The sequence below is a fragment of the Phoenix dactylifera genome, unplaced genomic scaffold, assembly GCF_009389715.1.
Source record: "Phoenix dactylifera cultivar Barhee BC4 unplaced genomic scaffold, palm_55x_up_171113_PBpolish2nd_filt_p 001539F, whole genome shotgun sequence".
Classification (NCBI taxonomy): Eukaryota; Viridiplantae; Streptophyta; class Magnoliopsida; order Arecales; family Arecaceae; genus Phoenix; species Phoenix dactylifera.
The window spans coordinates 34,285-58,450 of NW_024068848.1; the positions used below are offsets into that span (position 1 = coordinate 34,285).

A 24,166-nucleotide genomic window follows, 5' to 3' on the forward strand; every position below is an offset into this window, starting at 1 on the left:
CTTGCCTCTGCGCTCGACGAGCCGACGACGACGCCTCCACCGGACCCTAGACGACGACGACGACGAGCCTCCACGCCTCCACCGGACCCTAGACGAAGAAGACGATGGTCGACGAGCTCTGGCGGACTGGCCCTCTGCAAATCGCGCACGGCTAGGGCTAGGGCTGGAGCAGTGGAGGCTCTGGCGGCGGCTCTGGCGGACGGCTAGGGCTGGAGCCTAGAGACGATGGTCGAGTGTCGACGAGCTCTGGCGGACGGCTAGGGCTGGAGCAGTGGAGCTGGAAGTCGGCACGGGCGCACGGCAACCTTGAATCCTTGATAAAATCCCCAAATCCCGTAACCCCTAAACCGGCTAGTCCCACTCCCAAATGCAATTCGGGCCGTGAATTTGGGCTTGGTTCGGGCTGTCATTGGGCTCGGGCTTGGTCCGGGCCAGGGCCGGGCCAATGGGAAACCCGAGCCCGGCCCGAAATAAAATTGGGCTTAAGTTTGCAGCCCGAGCCCGGCCCGAAATTCATTGGGTCGAGCCCATAGCCCGGCCCGCAGGCGGCCCAGCCCGATGGGCTTCGGGCCGGCCCGAGCCCACTTCCAGCCCTAGTTACAATGCAACCTAACACCATTGTTTGGAAGCTTGTGAGTTATAGGTTGAGCTGCAGCCTATCTGTACATTAGCTTGCAACTTAATCTATGTCTAAAATAGTAGTAGGTCGAACTACAACAACTCAAGGGATAAAAAATGGCATTTGATGTGGTTCATCTCATTTCTTCTAACCCTCTCTTGTTCACAAGTGAAATTTTGAGGACCCTCATTCGAGAGAAGGCCACATTAGAGATGTTCTTGGCAAGCCTCATCTGTATGCTGGAGACAATCTCGACATCCCTCATCTCTATGATAGAGCCGATCTAAATAGCTCTTGTAGCCCTCTGGCCATGGTTTGTCAAATTGGTACCAAGGGGTGTACCAGTTGATGACGTTTTGGTATAGTACAGACCTATATCATGTCGATTCGATATGTACTGAACTAGGGGAGGGAGAGAGAGTTAGAGAGAGACAGAAAGAGAGGCCCATAGGGATGGGGAGAGGGAGGACTAGGAGGGAGAGAGAAGGGCGATTGAAGGGGTCGACAGTTGCTAGAGAGGGGAGGAGTGGGAGAAGAAAAGGGAGGGAGAGATGAGAGAGAGAGAGAGAGAGTGAAGGGCAGTCCACAATTACCCCAAAGAGCGAAGAGGAAGAAGAAGATGGAAGAAGGAATGGAGGGAGAGGGAGATAGAATGACAATTGAAGGGGGTTGATAGTTGCCGAAGAGTGGGGAAGGAGGGGAGCATGAGGGGACCTAATATTGAGAGAGAGTCAGAGCTAGGGTTCCGAAAGATCTTTGAGCTAAGGTGGATCACGAAAAGTCCATCGAATCTTGGAGAGAAGCGCCAAAGAATAGTTTAAGGACTAAACTGACTCGTATGACCATACCTGATGTTAGTTCAGTTCAGTACAGAACGAACCATTCAATTTAGGTCTGTTTGGTATTTCTTGCCTTCAGCCTTTACAATGAACAAGAAAAGAAGCTCGAGGGCAAGCAAAAGGTTGCTGTCACCGTCCCTTGGTTTGACTCCTAAGAAGAGAGTAATAAAGTTGACGATGTCCACAATCCTAAAATTGGCCATGATGCCGTCCCCTCCAGATCGTTGTAATACCGCTATTGCTACCCTCTTCTCGTCCCTTGCTTCCTGCCCTAGACCTTGTCCTATAGTTGGTGCCTCCTACATCATTGCTGACCCCTTTTCCTCCCTCCCCTCAGGCATTGCCCCTCCTCCTCATCGATGGTGCCACTCTCTCCTGCCCTGACCCTACCCTTCCTTCACTTCTACCCTGAACCCCAATGCGGCGCCAACCATTTTAAAACCCCTGCAGGTGGGGACTCTAGCGGCATTGCAGTGCAACTCCGCCAATGGGGGTCAAACCACCCCTAATCGCAGGGTTTGTCCGCTCCAAATTATATTATTATAGCCTTCTCATTCTCATTATTTAAAATATCAAGCAGGGCATGTTATGGCCATCACACCAATCCTCTAATGCCATGTTGGCATGAAAGGCAGATTGTTTTCCCAAGTTAGTAACCCAAATTTGTCAGTTTAATAAATAATTATAATTTATAAAAAGGGTCGACATTAATTTAATTAAAGTTCAAGACCGCGCGAGGACGGAGACCTTCCTTCCCCTCTCCTAGCCTCTTCCCCCACCCCAACCAACCCTATCTCCCGAGTCGTAAATTTCGTACCACCCGGTTTTAGTAAAAGAGGTTTTTTTATAGCTAAAATCTGGAAAAAAAATTCGACATTTTTTTGTCCTCCTCCCCTCGCTTCCCGTGACATTCTCACGAAATCCCCTCTCCAGTGATGATTTCCGGCGCCGATTTCTTTGCTTTCTGATCAAATTCGTGGAGGGGTGGTTCGATTTCCTGCGGTCGTTAAGTTGGATATCGGTTTTTCTCTGTTTCGCCTTTTGTCTTGTCGCTCTCGTCCGAGTCGCTCTTCCTGTAGCTCTCCGCTGGATTTGAGTCCATTTGGGGTTTTCGATGGGTCGTGTCGGATTGGATGGGCATAAGGAATTAGGGTTTTTAGCAGCCGAAAGGGAGTTTTTCTAATTGTTTTTGGTAATTGACTCTGTGGCGAATGTGATCTGTTCTCATCTGTTTTTCTCTCTCCCAAAAAAAACTCCTTTTGCAACTGATCTTCCTCATTTATGATTTTCCCATCATTCTTTAGCTCCTATCGTTTGATAATTCTTCACAATGAAGCTCCTGGTGCATGTTATTGAAGCCCGTAACCTCCAGGCGTTGGGTCTCAATGGCCTGAGTGATGCCTATGTAAAATTACAGATCGGAAAACAACGGGCAAAAACTAAGGTGGTCAAGAAGAACTTGAACCCTGTATGGAATGAGGAGTTCAGCTTCCTAGTCGGGGACCCCAGCGAGGAGCTCACGGTCTATGTTTTGGATGAAGACAAGATCTTCAGTGATGATTTCCTGGGACAGGTCAAGGTGCCATTGTTGAAGGTCTTGGATACAGATGATCTTTCACTTGGGACGCAATGGTATCAGCTGCAGCCCAAGAACAAGAAGTCTAAGAGCAAGGACTATGGTAATATATCTCTCTTAATATCTTTTCTATATTGGTGGATTTTTATATGTGTTTTGCTTGACTTTTGTGATCTTTATTTTTTTTATTTTAATATTCGAAATAAGTTTCCACCAATTGAGCTTCATAATAGTTTCCTTTGATTACAGTTTTAGTGAATATTGAGCAATCTATCTATGTGGCATTTTGCTATCTATGTGCTGCATTTGAATATGTTTGTCTCCTAGTTGAAATTTAGGATTCTGTTTCATGATTCACGGTTTCCAAGTGATCCAGGATACAAAGGGTAGGCTAGCAGCCATTTTGATCCAACTATTTGTTCATTGTGTTAAATTTATCTAATGATCTGATACGCTAGTCACGATTAAAATAGTAAATAGATGTAACATTGTCATGTGCTGTAAATGTCTAAGTATGAAGAAGAAATTAATGGAGACTTCAGATGGAAAGAATGCTGTGACTGTGTGGTTAAAGGGTCAAGTTTCTTCTCTTCTTCTCTCGTAATTGTATTCTTTTGGTTTTGTCCTGCAGGAGATATTCGTCTCACTGTAACTTTGTCTCAGAAAAACACTGATGAAATACCCATAGTCACTCATTCATTTTTTGTTGATCATTCATCAAACTCTGATAAATCATTCGAATTAACAAGAGGACCAACCCCACTATGTTCTAACAGAATCTTGGAAAGATATGCTGTACCAGTGATTGACAAAACGGAACCTGTCAAGGGAGACAAGTTGAATGCACCGACATTTGTTGATCGTCTGTTTCATATTTTTGCCGGGAAAAATGCAGAGGCTGCATTGCCTTCTAGCAGGAATCTTGACTGCCCAGAAGACCTACAAGAAGCATTTGCAAGCCCTGAGACTTCTGAAAGACAAACTAATGATACATGCTCTAATATCACATTTGATGAACTACTGAAAACAATTGAATCGAAGGATCAAGGAAGCGAAATGCCTGGAAATCTACGAGGAGGAGTACTTCTTGACCAATCTTATGTTGTTGCACCTCGTGATCTGAACTCTCTTCTCTTGTCACCAAGTTCAAATTTCTTGCAATCACTTGCTGAGCTTCAAGGAACTACAAGTCTGCAAACTGAACCTTGGAGACTTGAAATTGGTGGAGAGAGCTTGAAAAGAGTGATTACCTACACAAAAGCTGCGACCAAATTAGTAAAAGCTGTGAAAGCCACAGAGGAGCAGACTTATCTGAAGGCTGATGGAAAAAATTATGCTGTTTTAACAAATGTGAGTACTCCTGATGTTCCTTTCGGTAATTGTTTCCGGACAGAGGTTCTTTTCTGCATAATGCCTGGGCCTGATTTGCCATCTGAAGACCAATCTTCACGTCTGCTAATTTCCTGGCGCATGAATTTCCTCCAGAGTACTATAATGAAAGGTATGATCGAAAATGGAGCAAAGCAAGGCTTAAAGGATAGCTTTGCCCAGTTTGCTGATTTGCTTTCGCAGAATATAAAACCACTTGATCAAGAAGACACTGGGCACAACAAAGACCAGATCTTAGCTTCTTTGCAAAATGAGCAGGAGTCAGACTGGAAGCTGGCATTTAGATTCTTTGGAAATTTTACTGTTATATCATCAGTTTTTGTGGCCTTCTATGTTCTTATACACATCTTGCTTGCAAGCCCTAGTATAGTTCAGGGGCTCGAGTTTCGTGGCCTAGATCTGCCTGACTCAATTGGGGAAGTTGTGGTTTGTGGTGTTTTGGTTCTTCAAGGACAGCGTGTTCTTGATATGATAGGACGCTTCTTGCAGGCCCGGAAGCGGAGAGGTAAGACTTGATTTCCCTGGACCATATCTTATATTTCAATCAACTTTTTCTTTTAAAATTCTATCAGCACGAAGAGTTTTTTTTTTTACATTACTAAGAGATATTGTAGTTTCTCATAATATTAGTGCAGTTCTAATATTGAATTTTATGTGATTCAGAAGGTGTTCGTAACCTTTAGTTATTTGATATGTAAGGTTAGTACTAATATAGTATTATATTTATAGCAAAGCGTAAGACATCCTCCTTCTTTGTTGTTTTCAAGCCATTTGTATATTGTTCAGAGGTAATGATGCTATATTCAAGGGGTAGTATCACTTGCTGGAACTTTTTGCTATCCTTGAAAATTCATGCCTCTATCATTTTGCTTGACTTGCTGAACTTAAAACATCCGAAACAGGTTGACGAGTTAAGTCTTCTATCGTCCTTACAAGGAAAACCATAATATGATACATAATATGCATATATCCTTAGTTCTAAAGCTTAGATACTTCCCTAGAGGAGACTTGCTGGTGTCTAATATGTATCAGATGCAAATAGTTCTCAGTATACAGTACAGCACTTGTTAAATATTTTCGTACAGACTCAATTATTTAATAAAAATATTGTGGTATCTAATTACTTTACCTGATTTCTTCTTGCATTGTTAGATGTTTGTTATATAATTAACTATGTAAATGATTTTTTTTTAATTTCCATGCAATGACCATTTTCTTGACAATTTTTTCTGGATTTGCCGATACCAACATGTCCATTATGTGTTATACATGTAATTTGTATCCATATACATGCTTCATAAATTGTAAGACTTCATTTATATTGGTACCTTTATCAATTTCAACTTCGACTTATGGTGAATAAAGAATTAAGTTTTCCTGCTTATAGCAACTGCACTCTGTCTTAGGCTGGAAACCATCAGTCTTAGTTCCCTTGTTTTAGCTTGCCAGTAACATATCTTATTCTTTTTTCAGTTAGTTGGAGACTATCCACATGCTGTAGAAAGTAACTTATTTTCCTTAATGCAGGCAGTGATCATGGAGTCAAAGCACAAGGGGATGGATGGTTGCTAACTATTGCCTTAATTGAGGGCAGTAATTTAGCAGCAGTGGATTCAACTGGTTATTCTGATCCCTATGTGGTTTTCACATGCAATGGTAAAACTAAAACCAGTTCAATAAAATTCCAAACTCTGGAGCCTCAATGGAATGGTAATTAAAGATATCTCTAAATCTTGAAATTCTTTAATATTCTGCATAGATTACTACTTTATATTACTAAATTGAACCACCACCATATTTGCATTTTTCAGTTTCCAGCCTAGAATTTTCTTAAATAACGGACTGTTGAGACTTGCTAACTTTATGTTTGATGACCAGTAACCAGTGAGGATGCCAGCTAGTGTAGTTGGCTGGTAAATTCATTGGGGGTTGGTATGCATGACATGGGTTCAAGTCCTGGAATCACCTGATTTTCGGTGAGGTTTCCTTCTACAAAATTTTAGATGGTCCATCAGTTAGGGAGAACAAAAGACATATGCAGACTTAAAAAGTATTGATAATACAGGTGAGAGTGTTCAAATTATTAAAGCAATTTATTATATTAACAGTATAATAAAGATTTGGACTACCCAATTTACATTAACTCCTTGAAAAGAGGATTTTAATGGTTCAAAATCAATGGACTATCAAAATTCAAGATCCAAACTTAGAAACCAAAGTTGATGTGTTTTGATGGTCTCTAACTTAATTATCAAGTAGGTGTCAAAATGAAAGATTTTAATAATATGATACTATATTTTACTATATTTTGATGATCAAAACATAATGAATTTAAATCCACCCATGTTTTAAGATGTATGGATCATGATCCATAAATTGGATTTTCAATTTATGTACCTCATTATGTATTTTATCACACGCTATAATTGATATTCTTCATTTTTGTACCAACTTGGTACAAGATTAGAATTTAGAAATCATAAAAGTATTTGAATCCTGATTTTGAGCATCTTTTTTATCAATGTTTGGATCTTCGTTTTGAATGGTCATTAACTCATTTAGCAAGAAGTTAACTTAGAGTGCGTAGTCCAACTCTAATATAAATTACTTATATATTAAAATGATATATGGCATTGTAATAAATTTTTATGTTTTCACATATAATAATTATCTTATAATTTGTACACTACAATATTAGGTGCATCCTAATAATATGACTTTATTGTAGGAATAATATACTGCATAAACTGTTGGTCAGCTGTGTCAGAATAACTAAACAGTTTACTGAACCAAAAGAGTGTAGCAAGGTCATTTCCAAGGTAATCACAGCTCTTTCTATCCTAAACAACCAAATATAGAAATTAAGCTAGTCAGTTGTAGGTGATGAAGACAATAGTTCCTGCAACTGTAACTGCTAGCAAATTAAACAGAAAGTTGTTAATTGAATTGTTGCATTATTAGTTGCACCTGCAACTTAAATTGGAAGCAAGTGGAACTACAGGCAATTAAACAGTCCTATAATAGTTCAAGAACATTTTTGACTCTCTTCCAGTCTGATGCGTTGTTCATTTATAAATTGGTGTCAAACTATATAACTTACCGACCTGCACTATAATATATGATCAATATACAGAGATAACACATTGACTGAAACCTTGTGTGAATGAAATAACAATATATGAGAGGTAGGATACTATTATCTCTAATCTATAAGTTTTCCATTCACTAATTCATTTTCTGTTGATTTTTACAGAAATCTTTGAATTTGATGCCATGCATGATCCTCCATCAATGATGGATGTGGATGTGTATGATTTTGATGGGCCTTTTGACGAAGCTACATCTCTTGGTCATGCTGAAGTCAACTTTGTGAAATCTAATTTGTCAGAACTAGCAGATTTTTGGATTCCTCTTCAAGGGAAGTTAGCTCAGGCATGCCAGTCTAAGTTGCACTTGAGGATTTTTCTGAACAACACACGGGGCACTGATATTGTGACAGAGTATCTAACAAAAATGGAGAAAGAAGTTGGAAAGAAGGTGGGTACTTATCTCTTATTTGGCATCTCTCATAACTCAGTGTGAAACTGTAGCTTATACATTCCTATTTTAACTAAGTTCGGGACAAATCTATGTGTAGATAAATTTGAGGTCTCCTCAGGCAAATTTTGCATTTCAGAAGCTTTTCGGTCTGCCACCAGAAGAATTTCTCATCAATGATTTTACCTGTCACTTGAAGCGCAAGATGCCCATGCAGGTACTTATTTACTTCCATTATGTTGTACTCTATTGGAATCCTCAGTTTGCCCCCATACTTCACAATGCTGTCTGAAAAATTTGTTCTCCTCAAACATTTCACATAGGATGGCAATAATATATTTGGTCTGCTTGTTAGCTACTCAGTCGTCATCACTGTTACAGTCATATAGTGGGCCAGTCAGCTTACTTCAGCAATCGGCAGCTCACCATGCCAACTTGCAGTTTTTAAATTTTTGACTCCTCGGGCAATTTAGACAATAGTTTCTTGGCATATTTATGGTCTGAATGTCGAGGTAGTGATTATAGAAAATGGTTGCCTTCAAATGTTTGACATTGTCCAATCAGGTTCAATAATGATATGATCCAATTACATCTATTGGTTGATTAATGGAATAATGTGAATGCAATTTTGATGGCCTTTTATAAACTGAGTCATGTTATAAATTTTGTATAGTTCGTCAGACTATATGACCCATGCCTTATTGAAAGTATATAATGTTCATATGATATAAGGATCAGCATACATGCCAACTGAAAAAAATTACTGGTTTTTTTACTTTTTCCTTGCAGGGCCGCCTCTTTCTATCTCCAAGAATAATTGGGTTTTATGCAAACTTGTTTGGACACAAAACAAAGTTTTTCTTTCTTTGGGAAGATATTGAGGACATCCAGGTGATTCCTCCAACTCTGGCATCAATGGCTAGCCCATCTCTTTTGATTATTCTCCGCAGGGGAAAAGGTATGGATGCAAAGCATGGCGCAAAGACTGTTGATCAGGATGGGAGACTTAGGTTTCATTTCCAGTCATTTGTATCATTCAATGTAGCCAACAGGTAATACTCTTCACTTATTTCCTTGTACAATATTTTGAATCTTATGTAAGGCATACATTCAAGTTAAAGAAAATTTGTTTCCTTTTTTACTCTTATCAGTTTGTTTTCTGCATGGGTTGATGATACATTAGTTCCTTATTCTATTTCATTTTTGTACTGCCCTTGCTATTAGTGGTTTATAAACCTACACAACATGCTCATACATTGTTTTTCTAGTCCTTTGGATTAAGAAAGTGCTGTTTTTTGGTTTAATGCCTACCAGGGTTTTCATGTATTCAGATCTGGATTTTAGGTTTTTTAAGTTGCATGTCTGATTCTCCAATACTTCACCTCTTGATAAAGAGAGTATATGTAATTTTAATGCCTAACAGGACAATCATGGCATTATGGAAGGCTAGGTCCTTGAGCCCTGAACAAATAGTGCAGATAGTTGAAGAAGAATCTGAAGCAACCCTCCATAGTGAGGAGAGTGGATCTTTCTTAGGGATAGAGGATGCCAACATGTCAGAAGTCTTCTCATCTACCATTTCAATTGATGTGAGTTTTCCTTCTTTTTTTTGCCCTTTCTCCACGTATATATATGATATGTGTGTATTCTCAAATTGAGCTTGCCTGGGGATCACCAAAATGACAAGGGAACTGCGACCATTGACGTGTCTTCAGATGAACTCATTGATGGAGGTATTTGAAGGAACTTCATTGGAGCGAAGGGTAATGGAGAAAGTTGGTTGTGTCAACTACTCTATATCAGCGTGGGAACCAGTTAAGCCTGACATTTACCAAAGGCAAGTTCATTACAAATTTGACAAGAGTTTATCTCGTTATGGAGGTGAAGTAACTAGCACGCAGCAAAAATGTCCCTTGGCTGATAAAAATGGATGGATTATTGAAGAAGTGATGACACTCCAAGGGGTTCTGCTTGGTGACTACTTTAATGTAAGAACATCTTTTTCAAACTAATGTTTTCGCTGTGGCTTTAAGTGTATGGAAGTACTGTATATAGATTGTACAGATTCTCAATAGTGGCTTTTCTGAGATTTTTGTCCAATCATGTGCTCTTTTTTCTCATGCAGCTTCACTTGAGGTACCAAATGGAGGATCTTTCCCCTAAACTGAAGGCCTGCAATGTTCAGGTATCCTTGGGGATTGCTTGGTTGAAGAGCACTAAGCATCAGAAGAGAATAACAAAGAATGTAATGTCCAATTCATCAGCTCGACTCAAGGAGATGTTCAGTCAAGTTGAAAAGGAATTCATAGGGGGAAAGTAGAATGATTCTTTTCACTGCTACATGCAGCTATTTGTGAATAGCAGCACCACATAAAAAAGATAGTGTGAATATCAGCTTGGATTCTGAGCATCAAAAAACAGATGATCCGTATTCAGAAGTTTGATTATTTTGGTTGGAACGAAGCAACTTCAAAGGTTCGGCTGCGAGCCTGAGAATTGGTTCTGAGCTCTAGATTTTGATTCTTGCTCATTCAGGCATCAAATAAAAGAGTACCAAGAGTTTTCATTATGGATTCTTCTGGATATCGTATGATGGATCCTCGGCGGCTTTCTCCATTCTCCTGTCAATTAGGGAGCTTTGGTAAGAGAGGGGCGTGCCGCGCTGGTGAAGTATGATGAAATTCTTGGGGGCATCAGGGTCTGAAGTGGTAATGACTTGGAAACTAGCTGGCCAGTGATATTTCTTGCTAACATGAGTAGCAAAATTATTGAAAGGAATATTGGTTTCATCCTGCCTGTACACCTATAGTCCAATCACAAGGTAAAAACATGATAAATGATTCTTTTCTGCAAGTAAAAAGGTTTTGATGATCTTTTTTCTTTCCTGGTCCACATACCAAGTATGTAGAGGGAGGTAAAAAAATTTGTATTCAGAATTTATCTTAGATGAACATGTTTTTCCTAATTTTTAACAGCGGGCACTGTTGTTAAGCCCCTAATTTTCTTCCTGAAGGTAGGCTGAACAAAAGGAGGGTCTTCTTAGCCTCTTAAATGCAGAGCAATTCTTAATGCATCCACATTTTGACAACTGAAGCCTTTTCAGGGGTCTCATATTTGGCCTATTAGAGGATTTATCCAAGTAATCATCACAAGTCGTTCCATCTTTTCTTTAAAAAGCTAACTTCGATCTATAGGAGGGCCAGGATGCCATAGCCTCCAATTTGTCATCCAGGATACTAGGATACTAAAGCCCATATCCTTGATTTGACCGTCAATTCACTTCCCGAGAGATTAAACAGAAAATTAGCATTTTCCGACGTTCTGGTTTCTCCGTGGTCATCCGCAAATAGAATGCCAGTAAAAGAGATGCTCTTTCTCGGTAATAATCTTAAAGTCCTTCCATTTAACTAGCCGAACACCCTCTAGCTTTCTTCTCGGCGATAGGCACTCCACCTCCAGGTCCGAGGCGGCTTTCACCACCACCTTCCGGCGGTCCGCATCCCCGACCCTCAACCCCACCGGCGCCCTCACCGTAATGTCCAGCCGCACGCTCCGTGTCCTGGTCCCGCTGCAGCATCGCCGCTACCCCAGCTTCCAGCTTCTCCCGCCCCTTCAGCGACACTGTCATCATCGCCAAGCTATGCGCCTCCTGGTAGAACACCGGCGGCTGCCCCGAGCATAACTTCACCCTGTGGTACGCCACCGCGGCCCACCCTCCCTCCTTGTACTCTACACCGACTTCTTGTTGGGGTTCTCGGCCCGCACTACGGCGACCGCCAGCTCCGCTGCGACGCTCCTGTTGAAATCACCACTTGTCCTAAAAGCTTCAGATCATAGGATGAGGTAGATTTATTTATATATTTATATTTTCTTACACTCCCCCTTACATATGGGCAAGACTTTTTTTTTTAATGGGCGAGCCCAACATTTGATTTTTTTTTTTTTAATAATGGGGTTAAAGAGTGCGGAGACAGGATTCGAACTCAGGACCTCTGCTCTGCTATCATCATGTTAAAATCACCATTTGTCCTAAAAACTTAAACTAATAGAATGAAGTAGTTTTATTTATATATTTATATTGTCTTACAACTCCGTCCTTGGGATCGATGTCGAGGGCGGCTACGTACGCCAAAGCGCTCGACCTCGTAGGTGGGTTGATGATGTGGTAGATGCAGAGGAAGGAGGCGACGGAGATGAGGAGGAAGAGGTTGCAGAAGCAATAGAGGCGGCGGCGGTGGCCACAGCCCATGGAGCGGTGGCTGCAGGGATGGTAGTAGCTAGGGGGTGTAGGACAGCGGGCGAGGGACGCCTATGCTGGGTGGAGGGGAGACCTTGGAGAAGAAGGAGGTTGTGAAGGTGGTGGCCTCTCCCTCTTAGGGAAAGGTGTACGTGTTCGGTTTGACGTCGGGTGGCTGGCTGGAAGGGATCAAGGGATGCAGTGGTTTTGGGCAGCCTTGAACAAGAGAAAATGGCCTTTGCTCTTGCCTCTTGGCAAGCCGGCCAAGCATTGAGCTAGTTGTCGGCATTTGCAAATACAAAGTTGTAATTGGGCACAGCAGTGTAAACTTCGTAGGGGTACCATACCAGCTCTCAAAGTCTTCACCAGCTACACTAGTTAACATTAACAGACAGCAAGTTTCTGTGCTAACTGAACTTCTTGGCATCTCTTTTCATTTGACAAAAATATAGGATTAAGCTTAGGTATGGCATCCCGGCCGCAACTGCAATGTCCCTGCAGCAGAAGCAGGGATGGCAATCTATAGTCCGGACCTGATCGATTAGTTGTCTAGGCTCATCTGAAATGAATAGACGAGTTAAAGATTTTTTATAACTTTGTCAAGTATGGAATATTTGACTGGGACTTGCTTGATTATAACTTCCTGAGTTAAACAAATCTTAAAATTTACTACAAGATCCAGCATGTCAGCGCATGCTGTCATATACCATCTCCGAATTGATACATAATACAGAGGGCATACTGAATGTTAGTATGCTGAACCAACTCTTGTACCAGATATTACCAATATTGTACGGAAATATGAAACCGAAATCGGTGAATCTTGATTTATTCCTACATCTCTAATAACGATAGCAGAGTAAAGGTTTGTTTCGCATTATTCTAAAAGTTATTATTATGTATAAATCTCTTACTATGGACAAATTGCAAACTCCAAATCTTCTCCCGTAAAAATTTCTATGCATACATACCAGAAATATATCATCACCATATAGGGCTGAAAGCGAGTCGGATTGTATCCAACAGTATCCATTTCCTTATCCGATTTTTGTCAGATTCAGATACTATTTTTTTTGATCCGATCGGATCCAGACAGTCAGTTCAAAAATCTCCCGAATACGGATGCTGATACATCTGATTTTTCCAAATTCAGATCCAGATCCAAATATCCGTATAACAAGAATAAGTAAAAAGAAGATGTTTAAGTTAAGTTAAAACAGAAAACTAATTAAGTAATTATCCAAACCTAAACTAAAAGAAACCTAGATATCATATGACTGTCACTTAAGATAGTAACTCAAATACGAAATACTTGATTTAAATAAAATCCTTCGAATCACTCTGCACGTCTTAAAGGCTCAAACCTCTCATTCGTTTGTTTCATCCTTCTTTCTTCTTTGTCATTTTCAAACAACTAGAATTTCTAAAGTCCTATCCACTTCTTAGTTTTCACCCGACAATTATAACCAGTGATAGCTGTGAGACTTTTGGAGGTGCTATAGATCTCATCTGCTTTAATGATGAACACTCTTGGGCCGGGTAGGAGCTATGCCCGATAAATGTTGCGGGCCAGAGCAGTGATGACGTAAAAGGCTGGGTCTATGCCCAATCACTGCTCTGGCCCGCAATATTCATCGGGCATAGCTCCTACCCAGCCCATGCCGCTGCCAGTTCAATTTCCGACGCCAAGGTATCAAAGACATTTATCATGTCTTTGATCACAATCCTACAAAGGGAAGTAGGGAGGGTAGACACATTCAATATTTGAAATTATCAAATGTGGTATTCACTTACACATCAAGAAAATCAGCTTAAATCTTTCATTACTCAAAACCAGCTTATGATCAGTATTGCAGCGACCAGAAATGTTTCGCATATGATGCAGCCTATATATCAACCAAATAAAAAAAAAATCAATCAGCACTTTTGAGTTCCAAATCGACGTATCATCCGAATTTCAAAGGTCTGACAAGTGACAACTCAATTGAACCTTAGAGACATCATCCAACCCAGACCAAAATACAAAGCAATTTCACATGCAAGCCTCCCACTCAAACCAGAGCTCGAACCAGATTCCTCGTAGGTCTGGTACATGTCTATTAAGTGGCTAGAGTAGGCCCAAATCCAAATCCTAAACACGATACGAGATTCAGATAAACATGCACCCAAATCCAAGAATTAATCTTGATTAACAAAATCCCAACAAGATGACAAGAACCAAATAAATATTCAAATTTAGAGAAAAAAGGGCATTTTTAGTTCCTCACAGAAAGTTTAACCGTACACACAAAAGTCGTCATATATTTACAAGGAATAAAACTACAATAGGAAAAAAAAATCTAAAAAAAGATACCGCGTATCATTACCAAAAGTGTACACACAACAGTCGTCATATATTTACAAGAATTACGACCACAAAAAAAAAAAGAAATCTGAAAAAAAGATACCGGGTATCATCACCGAATCAAACACTACTGAGAACCCTCTGCGCAGTGGCAAGCGCCGTAATTACTACTAATACCAGAGCGAAGAAGAGGCGGCGGCGGCGGGGGGGACGGTGGCTCGTCGGTCGGAAGGAAGTGGGACCGGCAGAGGGGACACGTGGCGTGATGGTAGTCGAGCCAGCGCTCGAGGCAGGCCTTGTGGAAGAGGTGGCCGCAGGAGAGGCGGTTCACCACCGACTCCGGCTCGAACCGGGTTAGGCAAACCCGGCAGTCGACCACCTGCTGGCGCCGGCGCTCGAAGGCCGACCCGAACCGGATGGGCTTGAACCGGCTCCGGAAGCGGTCGGTGAGGGTGGGCTCCGGAGGCCTATCGGAAGCGGAGACCAAACCGGTCGGGTCCGGAGCCGGGGGGAAGGGGCGGAAGCCGAGGACGTGCAGGACGGAGCGGACGATCTCCTTGAGGACGGAGACGATGAGGGCGGTGTTCACCAGGAGGAGGGTCAGCATGCCCTCCGAGGGCGTCGGCAGGCTCGAGAGACCCATCGCCGTCGGATCAACGAGATCGAACGGCTCCGATTCTATCCAATGCCTCCTTGGACCTCGTCCAGATCCGGCCCAAGCAAGCTCAGGGATCACGAAACGATGCTTTCCCACTTCTCGATCTAAGCAGCTGCGATCTGTGAGTAAACAACAAATACCAAAAGAATTAGATCAAATAGTTCCCCTTCTTTCTATTGAAGATGGAGGTAAAAATTGGATCTTTGATTGCCAAATACATCGAGAAACCTATCAGAGCTCTCGAAATTTGAACAAATTTGGGAATTATTGAGAAAACCAGAGAAAGAGACAGAGGATTACTCTGCTTGAAAATTTTGAGCTGAGATTTTGCTTCTTGGGTTGGCTTTGGCTTCAAGTACAGGGAAGAGAGAGAGAGAGAGAGAGAGAGAAGAAGGTGAGACAAGAGAAGCGAGAGGGCGGAGTCACGGAATCCAATTCCCGTATGGGGATGGGAGCCTTGGTCTCACCGCCCCCTACTTAAAAAGCCGCCCTTCTTTCTTGGACCGGACTCTAACTACGGATTTAACCATAGTTAGTTCCACCACTCTCACCTGGGGTTAATTTTACTCCCACTCTCTGGCTGGCTCTATTAATGATACCTAAAACTCAATTATGTAAGATTCCTCCATCCATTAGTGCTATTGATGATATGGTTTTGCCGTTTAGGTTAGAAGATATAAAGTTACTTAGTACATCAACCTCCATTAGTGCTAATAAAATGATTTGGAATAGTCGATGACTAAATATAGAGTTACTTATTACACCCACCTCCAAATCACCCAACACTAGACCTTATGGCTGAATAATGGGTCCCATTAGAGGGTACCATTAAGGATGTGGGTGTGGGTGCGTCCAATAGATGTATTAAATGTCCTTATTGAGACTGCAAGCAGCTGCATTGATTAATAATTGAACTAGTGTTCAATATGGCTATCCATAGAAATATCATAGATTTGGCCATTGAAGTGATGGTGGTGAAGTCGAGAACCCACTTTCATTGTCAATGGAGCCTTCTCGTTCAGCCGGAACAAAGACATTCAGGGGAAGAGTTTGGTGATATATAAGTTGTTGTCTTGATGACATGCTTGTTTTGTTACATTGTAGGATAAATAGTTCATATGTTGTTGTCGTGCATCATGTATTTTTTTTTCCTTGCACCCTTTGTTTTTATCATTGTTAAAATTATAATAATTTAAATCAAACAATGTAGGTAACCCATTATGAACCGGAAAACTAGATGAAAAAAATCTCTCTAGCTCATAAGTGAGAGCCAAAAAAACTTGCAAATCTTATAAATTAATAATGAAAAATCTCAAAAAAACTGATAATATCAGGTAAGCAAAAATTCTCATTATATCATTGAATTGATCAAATCAAAATCATAGAATAAGGAAAAATTCATATATTATGGAATCGATCAAATCAAAATCAGAGATGGTATGATATTTGAAATGTTAAGACTAGCTCCCTGTAGGAGAGGATAGGCGAGACTCATAATGGATTTTCTCTAATCAACAATCTCATAAGATTGAAGAATTAAAAAAATACGAGCTACCTTTCAGGTATGCGATATCTGTCTAATGCTGATAGAATGTAGTGCCTTTCAAATAGTGCATGTGTATCAGAAGACGAACAGGGCTGCAGACTAGGTCGCTTCCTATACTACGCAGCATTCTGAAGAGGTTCTTTGGCTATATTAGGAGCACCTCCTCACATTTGTATTAGATTATAATTTTTGATTCTGCTGGCTCTACTTATATTAGAGTTGAGTGAGCAGCCGTTGTACAAAAAAAAAAAAATGAGCTACTTTTTCATATGCCATATATTATTTTATGTACGGATTATTTTAAAATATATATATAGAAATCCCTATGATAAGTGTGCTATGGAATCTTTAATTTATGAAATATCATAAATTTCCTTGCCTCGTTGATGGTGCATTGCACTTGCTAGAAGACACGAAGGCATACGCGTAGGGTTCATTTCCTGCATTCTAAATTTTTCAATTCTTGCATTTATTCCAACGCCCATCAAGATGGTCCCTGGGGGATGGCACGGTGACATTTGTCCCAATCCTCATTTCCACCGTTCAGCAACGCGCCACCTTTGCAAAGACCGCCAAGCTGATGTTGTCTTATAGCAACGCTGGAGTGCTAGGTTTGTGGCATTCATTGCACCCAGCCCCTTCGGTAGTGTCCAACGTGGCAGGCTCTTAGAAAATGTCAGGCCATCATAAGCCTCTTTGGCGACACATGTATACGTTGTCAACATCAAAGTTACGAATGGGAGCTCATGCATTTATCGATTCCTTTACTTATTTGGATTCCTGCCCGTGTTCCACCTGCCAAAGAAGAAGACGATAGCATATTCCCCTATGTCACTTCCTTTTATGTTGGAATTCCTCATTGGTGGCGAATTTGGATCTTTTGAAGGTAGGAAAAAGAAAGGCATGTATATATGTGTGCCGATAAGGCTATGAGTTGCTGTCACAAAAATACCATCCAAAAACTCTCTTCCCCTTCAGTAGGCCCTGTGATGAGATTGCACAAAAATGTCAAACCTAGCATTCTCTAGCTATATTACTGCTACTACCATGGACTGAAAGCGATTCCCCGAACAATATATATATGCACTAGATTATTTGATTGCTCCCCTATAAAGCTATTAGGGTTCTAAATGAACTGAATAGCTCGTGAATTACTAATTGAGCTCGAATAGCAAAATACTCAGTTTGAAAGCTTGCAAACCTAGTAAAATATTTTTTATTTTTAATAATATTATATTTTATTTATAATATATTATTAGTTTAATAATTTAAAATATAATATTATGTTATATTTTGGTTTAATCGTATTTTTAATTATGATCAAGGATTGAAGTTGAGCTCAAGCTCGAGTATTACTTGGTTAATATCCACATCAAGTTGAGTCAATTTTGAGTACTATTTATTTTGGATTGACTTGAGTATGAGCTTAGATATTAAAGCTCGATTGATCTCCAATGAAGTTTCGAGCTCTAATATTTTGGACTAAGTTGAGCTCGAGCCTCTAACTACTTAGCTCAGCTCATCTCGATCGATTGCACACCTGCGATGCTGTCTATGCAGGAATAGTTTCGGCATTCATTAATGTTATTAATTCTTCGAGCATGGTTAGGTAAACGTCACTGCATGATCCCTGGGTTATCTTTTGGTGTATTTATATATATATATATATATGTATATATATATATATGTATATATATATATATATATATATGTATATATATGTATATATATGTATATATATGTATATATATGTATATATATGTATATATATGTATATATATGTATATATATGTATATATATGTATATATATGTATATATATATATATATATATATATATATATATATATATATGTATATATATATATGTACGAGTCCAAATGGGTCCACCCATCAAAAAGAGCGAGTTTGAGTGTAAGAATGTTCTCGATCCGGAGGCCAACCTAACCCATGCACACAAAGGGCCCTACTTCTTTGCGAAAGATGAGGAGAATGATCGGCGGTGGGTTGTCTTCTCGTGGTAGCGATGACTCCTTGCCTCGTCAGTTGCACGATGCCAATGCAATGGTCGTTCTGTTCGAAAAAGCAGTTAAAAGTGAGTCGAGGTGTGATTGGTGTAGCTCCTGAGCTGGGCTCTAAACGTCCCGTTGGTCATGTTGCTGCAGAGAGAAGTGCACTAACATCGAGGTGGTAGCACGGTGGGAACGGAACTTTAATTCCACAAGAATGGTTCAAGTTCGAAAGCATGGACATCGATTAAACGTAGGAACCAGATACCCCCCGCCATGGTTTATCTAATGGAATCGCTATCTAGTCCGCTGTTACTTAGATGGTGCTGGTATGATGTACTCACACGTGAGGCAATCTACGAGTAGGGGAAGGTATGAGTAGAACGGAGTCTATCCGCATCGAACATTCTTCAGTGCGGGGGGAGAAACAGTGGGGGTTGCTACGCGGGTGAGGTTCTCCTCACCCTACTCTTCCCTTTTGTTTACCGAAAAAAATAAAAGAGAGAATTGCACCCGGTCGCCAACTTGTTATTCATGCCGATAAGGAACCCGCAAGCGTTCACGGCCGATGGCCACAAGCTTGTTATCAGCGTCAGAAAACCTACAGGCCTGCATTTGCTTCCCCAGAGTATTCTTGGTGTGTCTCCCTGGGTATTGCTGCCCTGACTATTATATTTAACAGTCACGAGCAATACAATGTTTGACCTTCAGCAAGCCGTCGAGGTTGATTTCCACCACCTTGACGTTGCTATCGCCAAAGAATAGTTTCGGTGGATCGTTTGTTTTGTTGCAACTGATGTCAAAGCCATCGTGGTAGCCGTTGTCAATGATGCCGAGGGGGGTAAGGGATACTGAGGGCTCGTTTGGTTCGCGGAAAAAGAAAGAGAAAAGTGTGGTCAACGGAAAAGTAATTAGATGCCTCTTGTTTGGTTAGAGTTTTCAAAGAAGAGAGATGAGAAAGTTGTATTCCCATGAAAATATGATTCTCACATTTCATGGAAAAGTCTTTCTCATGAGAAACATGGGAAAGTTACTTTCCCATGAGGCGGAAATCACTCCATTTTTATTTTTTCCCAAAAAGACCCTTCAGCATTAAAGAAGTATTAAAGAGGTATTAAAGATCTAATTTTTATTAAGGGCATAATAGGAATTATACATAACTTTTCTAGGAAAGTGGATGGCCAACCAAATATAAGCACTTTGGAAATTTGTCACTTTTCCATGGTCAACCAAACATGCTAAAAGTACTTTTCTAGGCATTCTCTTTCTAGGAATATGATTCCTACGAACCAAACGAGCCCTAAGGGTGCGGCAAATGTTGCGGTTGAAGCAGTATCTCTCGGCAGACTATTTCCTTCGTCGGCGATGCTGCTATACTTCTCATTCTTCCTCTACTTCTCCCGTTGCTGCTGCTTCTAAATTTTTTGTTGTTTTTAACTTTTTTTTGTTCCTGTGCTTCTAAATATATACTTCCGCTTAAATACTGCATATGCAGAATCCGGGGAGCAGTTGACCGGATTCTTTTTGTTGTTCTTGCGCTTCGTGTTGACTTTTTTCTGAAAATTTCATGTGGTTGACCTGGGTTTAGAATTACATGAGCAATGATTGCTGTGATGTTGGACATTTTGAACAAAAAAATAATGGGGTTTGTGTTCAATGGAAAACTTGCCAACCAACGGCAAACAGCGGGAAAAAGAAAAATCAAAGTAGTTGAAGGATTATAATACTAAAGATTGCTAATATGCTGAAAAGTTGACCACGCTTCGTTCTTGCTGGTCTTCTTTTCTTCTTTTTTTTTTTTCCGAAGGCGGGTGAATCATAACTAATGAGTATGGATGCATCCAATAAAGTCAAAAAACAGAATGCCTCAGAGTGCCAAGGGCAACTCCCCATCATTAGCCCATAGGGTGCTATAGGAATGGCTGGCTACATAAGCAGTTACCTAATCTGCAGCTTCATTAGCTTCATAGAACATATGCTGAGATACCAAAAATGCTGAGATAAGGAAAAATCTAGAATGAAGAGGTTCTGGTTATATCTTTCACGCGGAAGAATGACCAATCACCTTTCACAATATCAACCGTTGGATGGAGCCTCATGTAGATCTCAAAGCACGGCAAACAACATTATTCACTGCCTGCACAAATCTCAAAGCAGTTATTGCGCAATCCAACAGCAGTCGCTTGAAGGAAGGTGATTCCTTCTTTCACACAAAAGATACAACCCAAACCTGTTATGTAAGATACCTATGATTGCTAATTTGTTGAAGAGCTTCTTTGTGGCTAGTCTTCGGTAATTGAAAATGTTGTCAAGAGGTAAGGAAAGATATGCCCTATCGGACTAACCAAACAAACTAGCAGCAAAGAATAGGGGCGAATCGGCCGCCAAGCAAACTTGCTGCGTTAAGTTAAGACAAAGACTTCTTTTTTATTGAAATTCCTTCGAGCGTTAAACCCTTAATATATGCTGATACGCATGGTATTTTGCTCTTAAGAACTTAATTTATGGGAGTTTAAGGTTGAGGTTGTATATTTGCATAAAAGAGTGATTGATCTTCTTGCACAATGAAAACCATTGGATCTCATCTTACACAGATCTCAAAGCACTCCAAATTTTTTTATTTATTTCTACGTAGAACTTAAAGCACTCATTACACCATTCAATGGTGGATTTGTGAGAATGAAGGTGATTCCTTCTTTCACACGAAAGATAAAACTCGAACCTGATTTATAATGCCAAAAATTAATTACTAATATTCTTAAGAGTTGACAAAGCCAATAAGGAAACTAGGAAAGGTCTATTATGTCTAGATGTAAGACTATGCTGCCAAATAAATTATTAAATTTAATAATTATTTATAAAATAAAATATAAATAATTTTAATATTAATTTTAGATTATTTAATAGATATTTATATATCAATATTTTAAAAATGATTCTTGGTGCGATGATAAAGTTGTTTCAATATGACTTGATGAGCAGGAATCCAAAATATGAAAGTAGCCTTTCTGTAAATAGGATAAGGTTGCATATCTAACCAAGTTTACTGTTTCTGAATATTTTAGCATCCAACCAGCCCAACTTTCCGAATCCAACGAGCTTGCATAAACCAAGTTTACCGACTGTTTCAACATCCAATTAAACCTTCCGGATTCAAGAAGCTCCCACCTCCACCGTCCTTCATCTTGAACAAATTTTGCTTAAATTCTTGTTGGGTCTATAGTCTGTCCAGGTGCATAGAGCACGATCATTTATTGGGTACCCACTCTGTTTGGACTCCGCACATATTAGATGGAGATGCAGGTCCTAAGCAGATAACATTATTTAATAAGCTTAGATTGAATTTGGTATTAGTATTACTTTTCTTTTTAAAAAAATAATATTAGAAACAGAAATTTAGTTACTATTTTTTCAGATTTATAGCAATAGAAACATGTTTGGTAGTCACTATATTTTTTTTTCACTAATAGAACTACAAGGACATATTTAGTAAGTAGGGTCAGAAGTGGAGATGGCCCAGGAAGTGGCGCATAATAATGCGTTCAGCCTTGGCAAAGCTGAAAACTATTGCGTAGGGGCGATCAGAGAAGGCGCAAACCATAGCAGAAGAGGAGGGAGTGGCGGACGCGAACAATAGAAGCCTCAATAGAGGTCGGCAATGGTGGAGGGAGGAAAGTGGGAGGTGAGAAGGTCGGCGATGACAATGAGTGGGGCGACAGAGGACAGTGCAATGATAGGATGCTGAGGTTGTTGAATAATGCTTTTTTTTCTTTGTATTCAATAAGTATTGCATGACCGAATAATTCGAGGGGCGCACAACGGGGAGGGTCCTTTTTAGTAGATGGCTCATCGGGCCATCATAGCGCGACTTCTTTGGTAAAAAGAACTTGAATTGCTAATCCATGTTAGGTCAACATCGAGACGGAGCATCTAAGTTGGCTCTGTCAAGGAAGTGAAACAGGCATTCCTAGGTTGAGGTTACCATAGGATCGACCCTCAGTCAGGCCTCCGATTCCAAGGAGTTGATTCAGCAAGTTCCCTTTGCTACCCCGCGGGAAGTCTAATCGGAGCAATCGGTGGTTCCGTAATGAGTAGTCGAATACACATTCATATTGGAAGGAGTTGGGAAGGAAGCTGGAGTAGACGAAAAGTCAGAGAGTCGGGATAGAGGGAGAGTTGGAACACATAGAGGAAAAGAAGCCTCAAAAAATATTTTTTTAAAAAATAGAAGTAAAATTTTTTTACGTCCATATTGTTAGAAATACTAAAATATTTTTTAAAATAAAAATAAAAACAAGACAACTAAATACTAAATGGGATTGCTCGCATGCGATGTAGAAGTGTGGTATCTGCTAATTAATCAGTTATTGGCTTGATCATTCTCAAGTAAATACTAAATGGGATGACAGTATTAAATCCTTTGATCTTGTCAGATGCCAAAGTAGAGTCATTGGACAACAAAGTTTAGCAAATATTTAGATAAAATCCAAATAAAAGGTTTTGCATTGGAAGCGTTTGCTCAAGTTGCCTGCCTGGATTCATGGTTCTAACATCATTGTTGCTTCCAACACTATCTCTGCCTTCGTTTACTCCCATCCCTCGAGGGAAGGAAATCAAGCAGCAGATTTTCGCACCAATTTCGCTTCTTCCTCGGCTACAACCCATATCTGGATTGCTTCGCTTCCGAATGATCTTGCTTATTTAGTTTGGGCTGATGTTTAGCTTTTTCAATTTTAGAGTCAAGGTTAAAGAGTCAAGATGCAGAGCAACCACCATCCAAAGGTGCCTTTAAAGGTAAGACCGATATCTATTAAGACAATAGAGTCCAAAATTACTATATGACCACAAATTAATTATGAACCTTTTAAATATTTATTCAAGTAACAACTAAGCCCGTATTATATAATAAATCAAAGTAAAATCAGTCCATAATCAAAGAAAGCCTAGCTTACAAAAAAAATTACAGCCCAGCTCTACATCTTTATTGCCGCCCAACACTATATAGAAACAAAAGAAACAAAAAAATTTCAAAAAATAGAGAGTTTTATGAAAGGAAGCCACAAAACCCTTTGTGGCTGATCACAGTAGTTTATGACCTCTTTTCTACTGGGTTCTCTCCGAGATATTATAGCTACCGATGCAAATTGTTGTATTTATTCAAGAAATACATAAAATAGACAGATCAACAACAACAATAACAAAAAATGTCAGCATTATAACAACAAAATTTCTCTTCTTGGACACTCCTCTTCATAATGATGTACCGCTAGTAGATTGGGAAACAAAGATTCTGTCATGAAAGATGGTGCAGATGTTTCTAAAATCTTTGCTTGGTCAAGATCTATGACACTCCTCTTCATAATGATGTACCGCTAGTAGATTGATCAGGAAACTGGAAGCAAATTATACAAAG

General features: G+C 40.1%; 2 protein-coding genes across 3 annotated transcripts; one reads left to right on the top strand and one right to left on the bottom strand.

Moving 5' to 3' along the window:
- Positions 1-2,001: 2,001 nt before the first annotated feature.
- Positions 2,002-10,932, top strand: LOC103714699 (C2 and GRAM domain-containing protein At1g03370-like). 2 transcript variants are annotated; one of them, XM_039122472.1, is made up of 9 exons: positions 2,002-3,137; positions 3,666-4,928; positions 5,951-6,133; positions 7,677-7,960; positions 8,061-8,177; positions 8,750-9,012; positions 9,384-9,549; positions 9,676-9,948; positions 10,086-10,932. In XM_039122472.1, the coding sequence occupies exons 1-9, from the start codon at positions 2,789-2,791 to the stop codon at positions 10,278-10,280; spliced, it is 3,093 nt and encodes a 1,030-aa protein (XP_038978400.1). In that variant the 5' UTR covers positions 2,002-2,788; the 3' UTR covers positions 10,281-10,932. The 2 variants fall into 2 exon arrangements, with proteins under 2 accessions (XP_038978400.1, XP_038978401.1); XM_039122473.1 differs by having other exon boundaries at positions 8,100-8,177.
- Positions 10,933-14,431: 3,499 nt separating this feature from the next.
- On the bottom strand, positions 14,432-15,659 carry LOC120108765 (probable E3 ubiquitin-protein ligase XERICO). The gene is made up of 2 exons (XM_039122474.1): positions 15,500-15,659; positions 14,432-15,318 (listed from the first exon to the last, which is right to left on the bottom strand). Exon 2 carries the CDS (start codon positions 15,182-15,184, stop codon positions 14,669-14,671), a length of 516 nt encoding a protein of 171 aa, XP_038978402.1. The 5' UTR covers positions 15,185-15,318; positions 15,500-15,659; the 3' UTR covers positions 14,432-14,668.
- Positions 15,660-24,166: the final 8,507 nt, after the last annotated feature.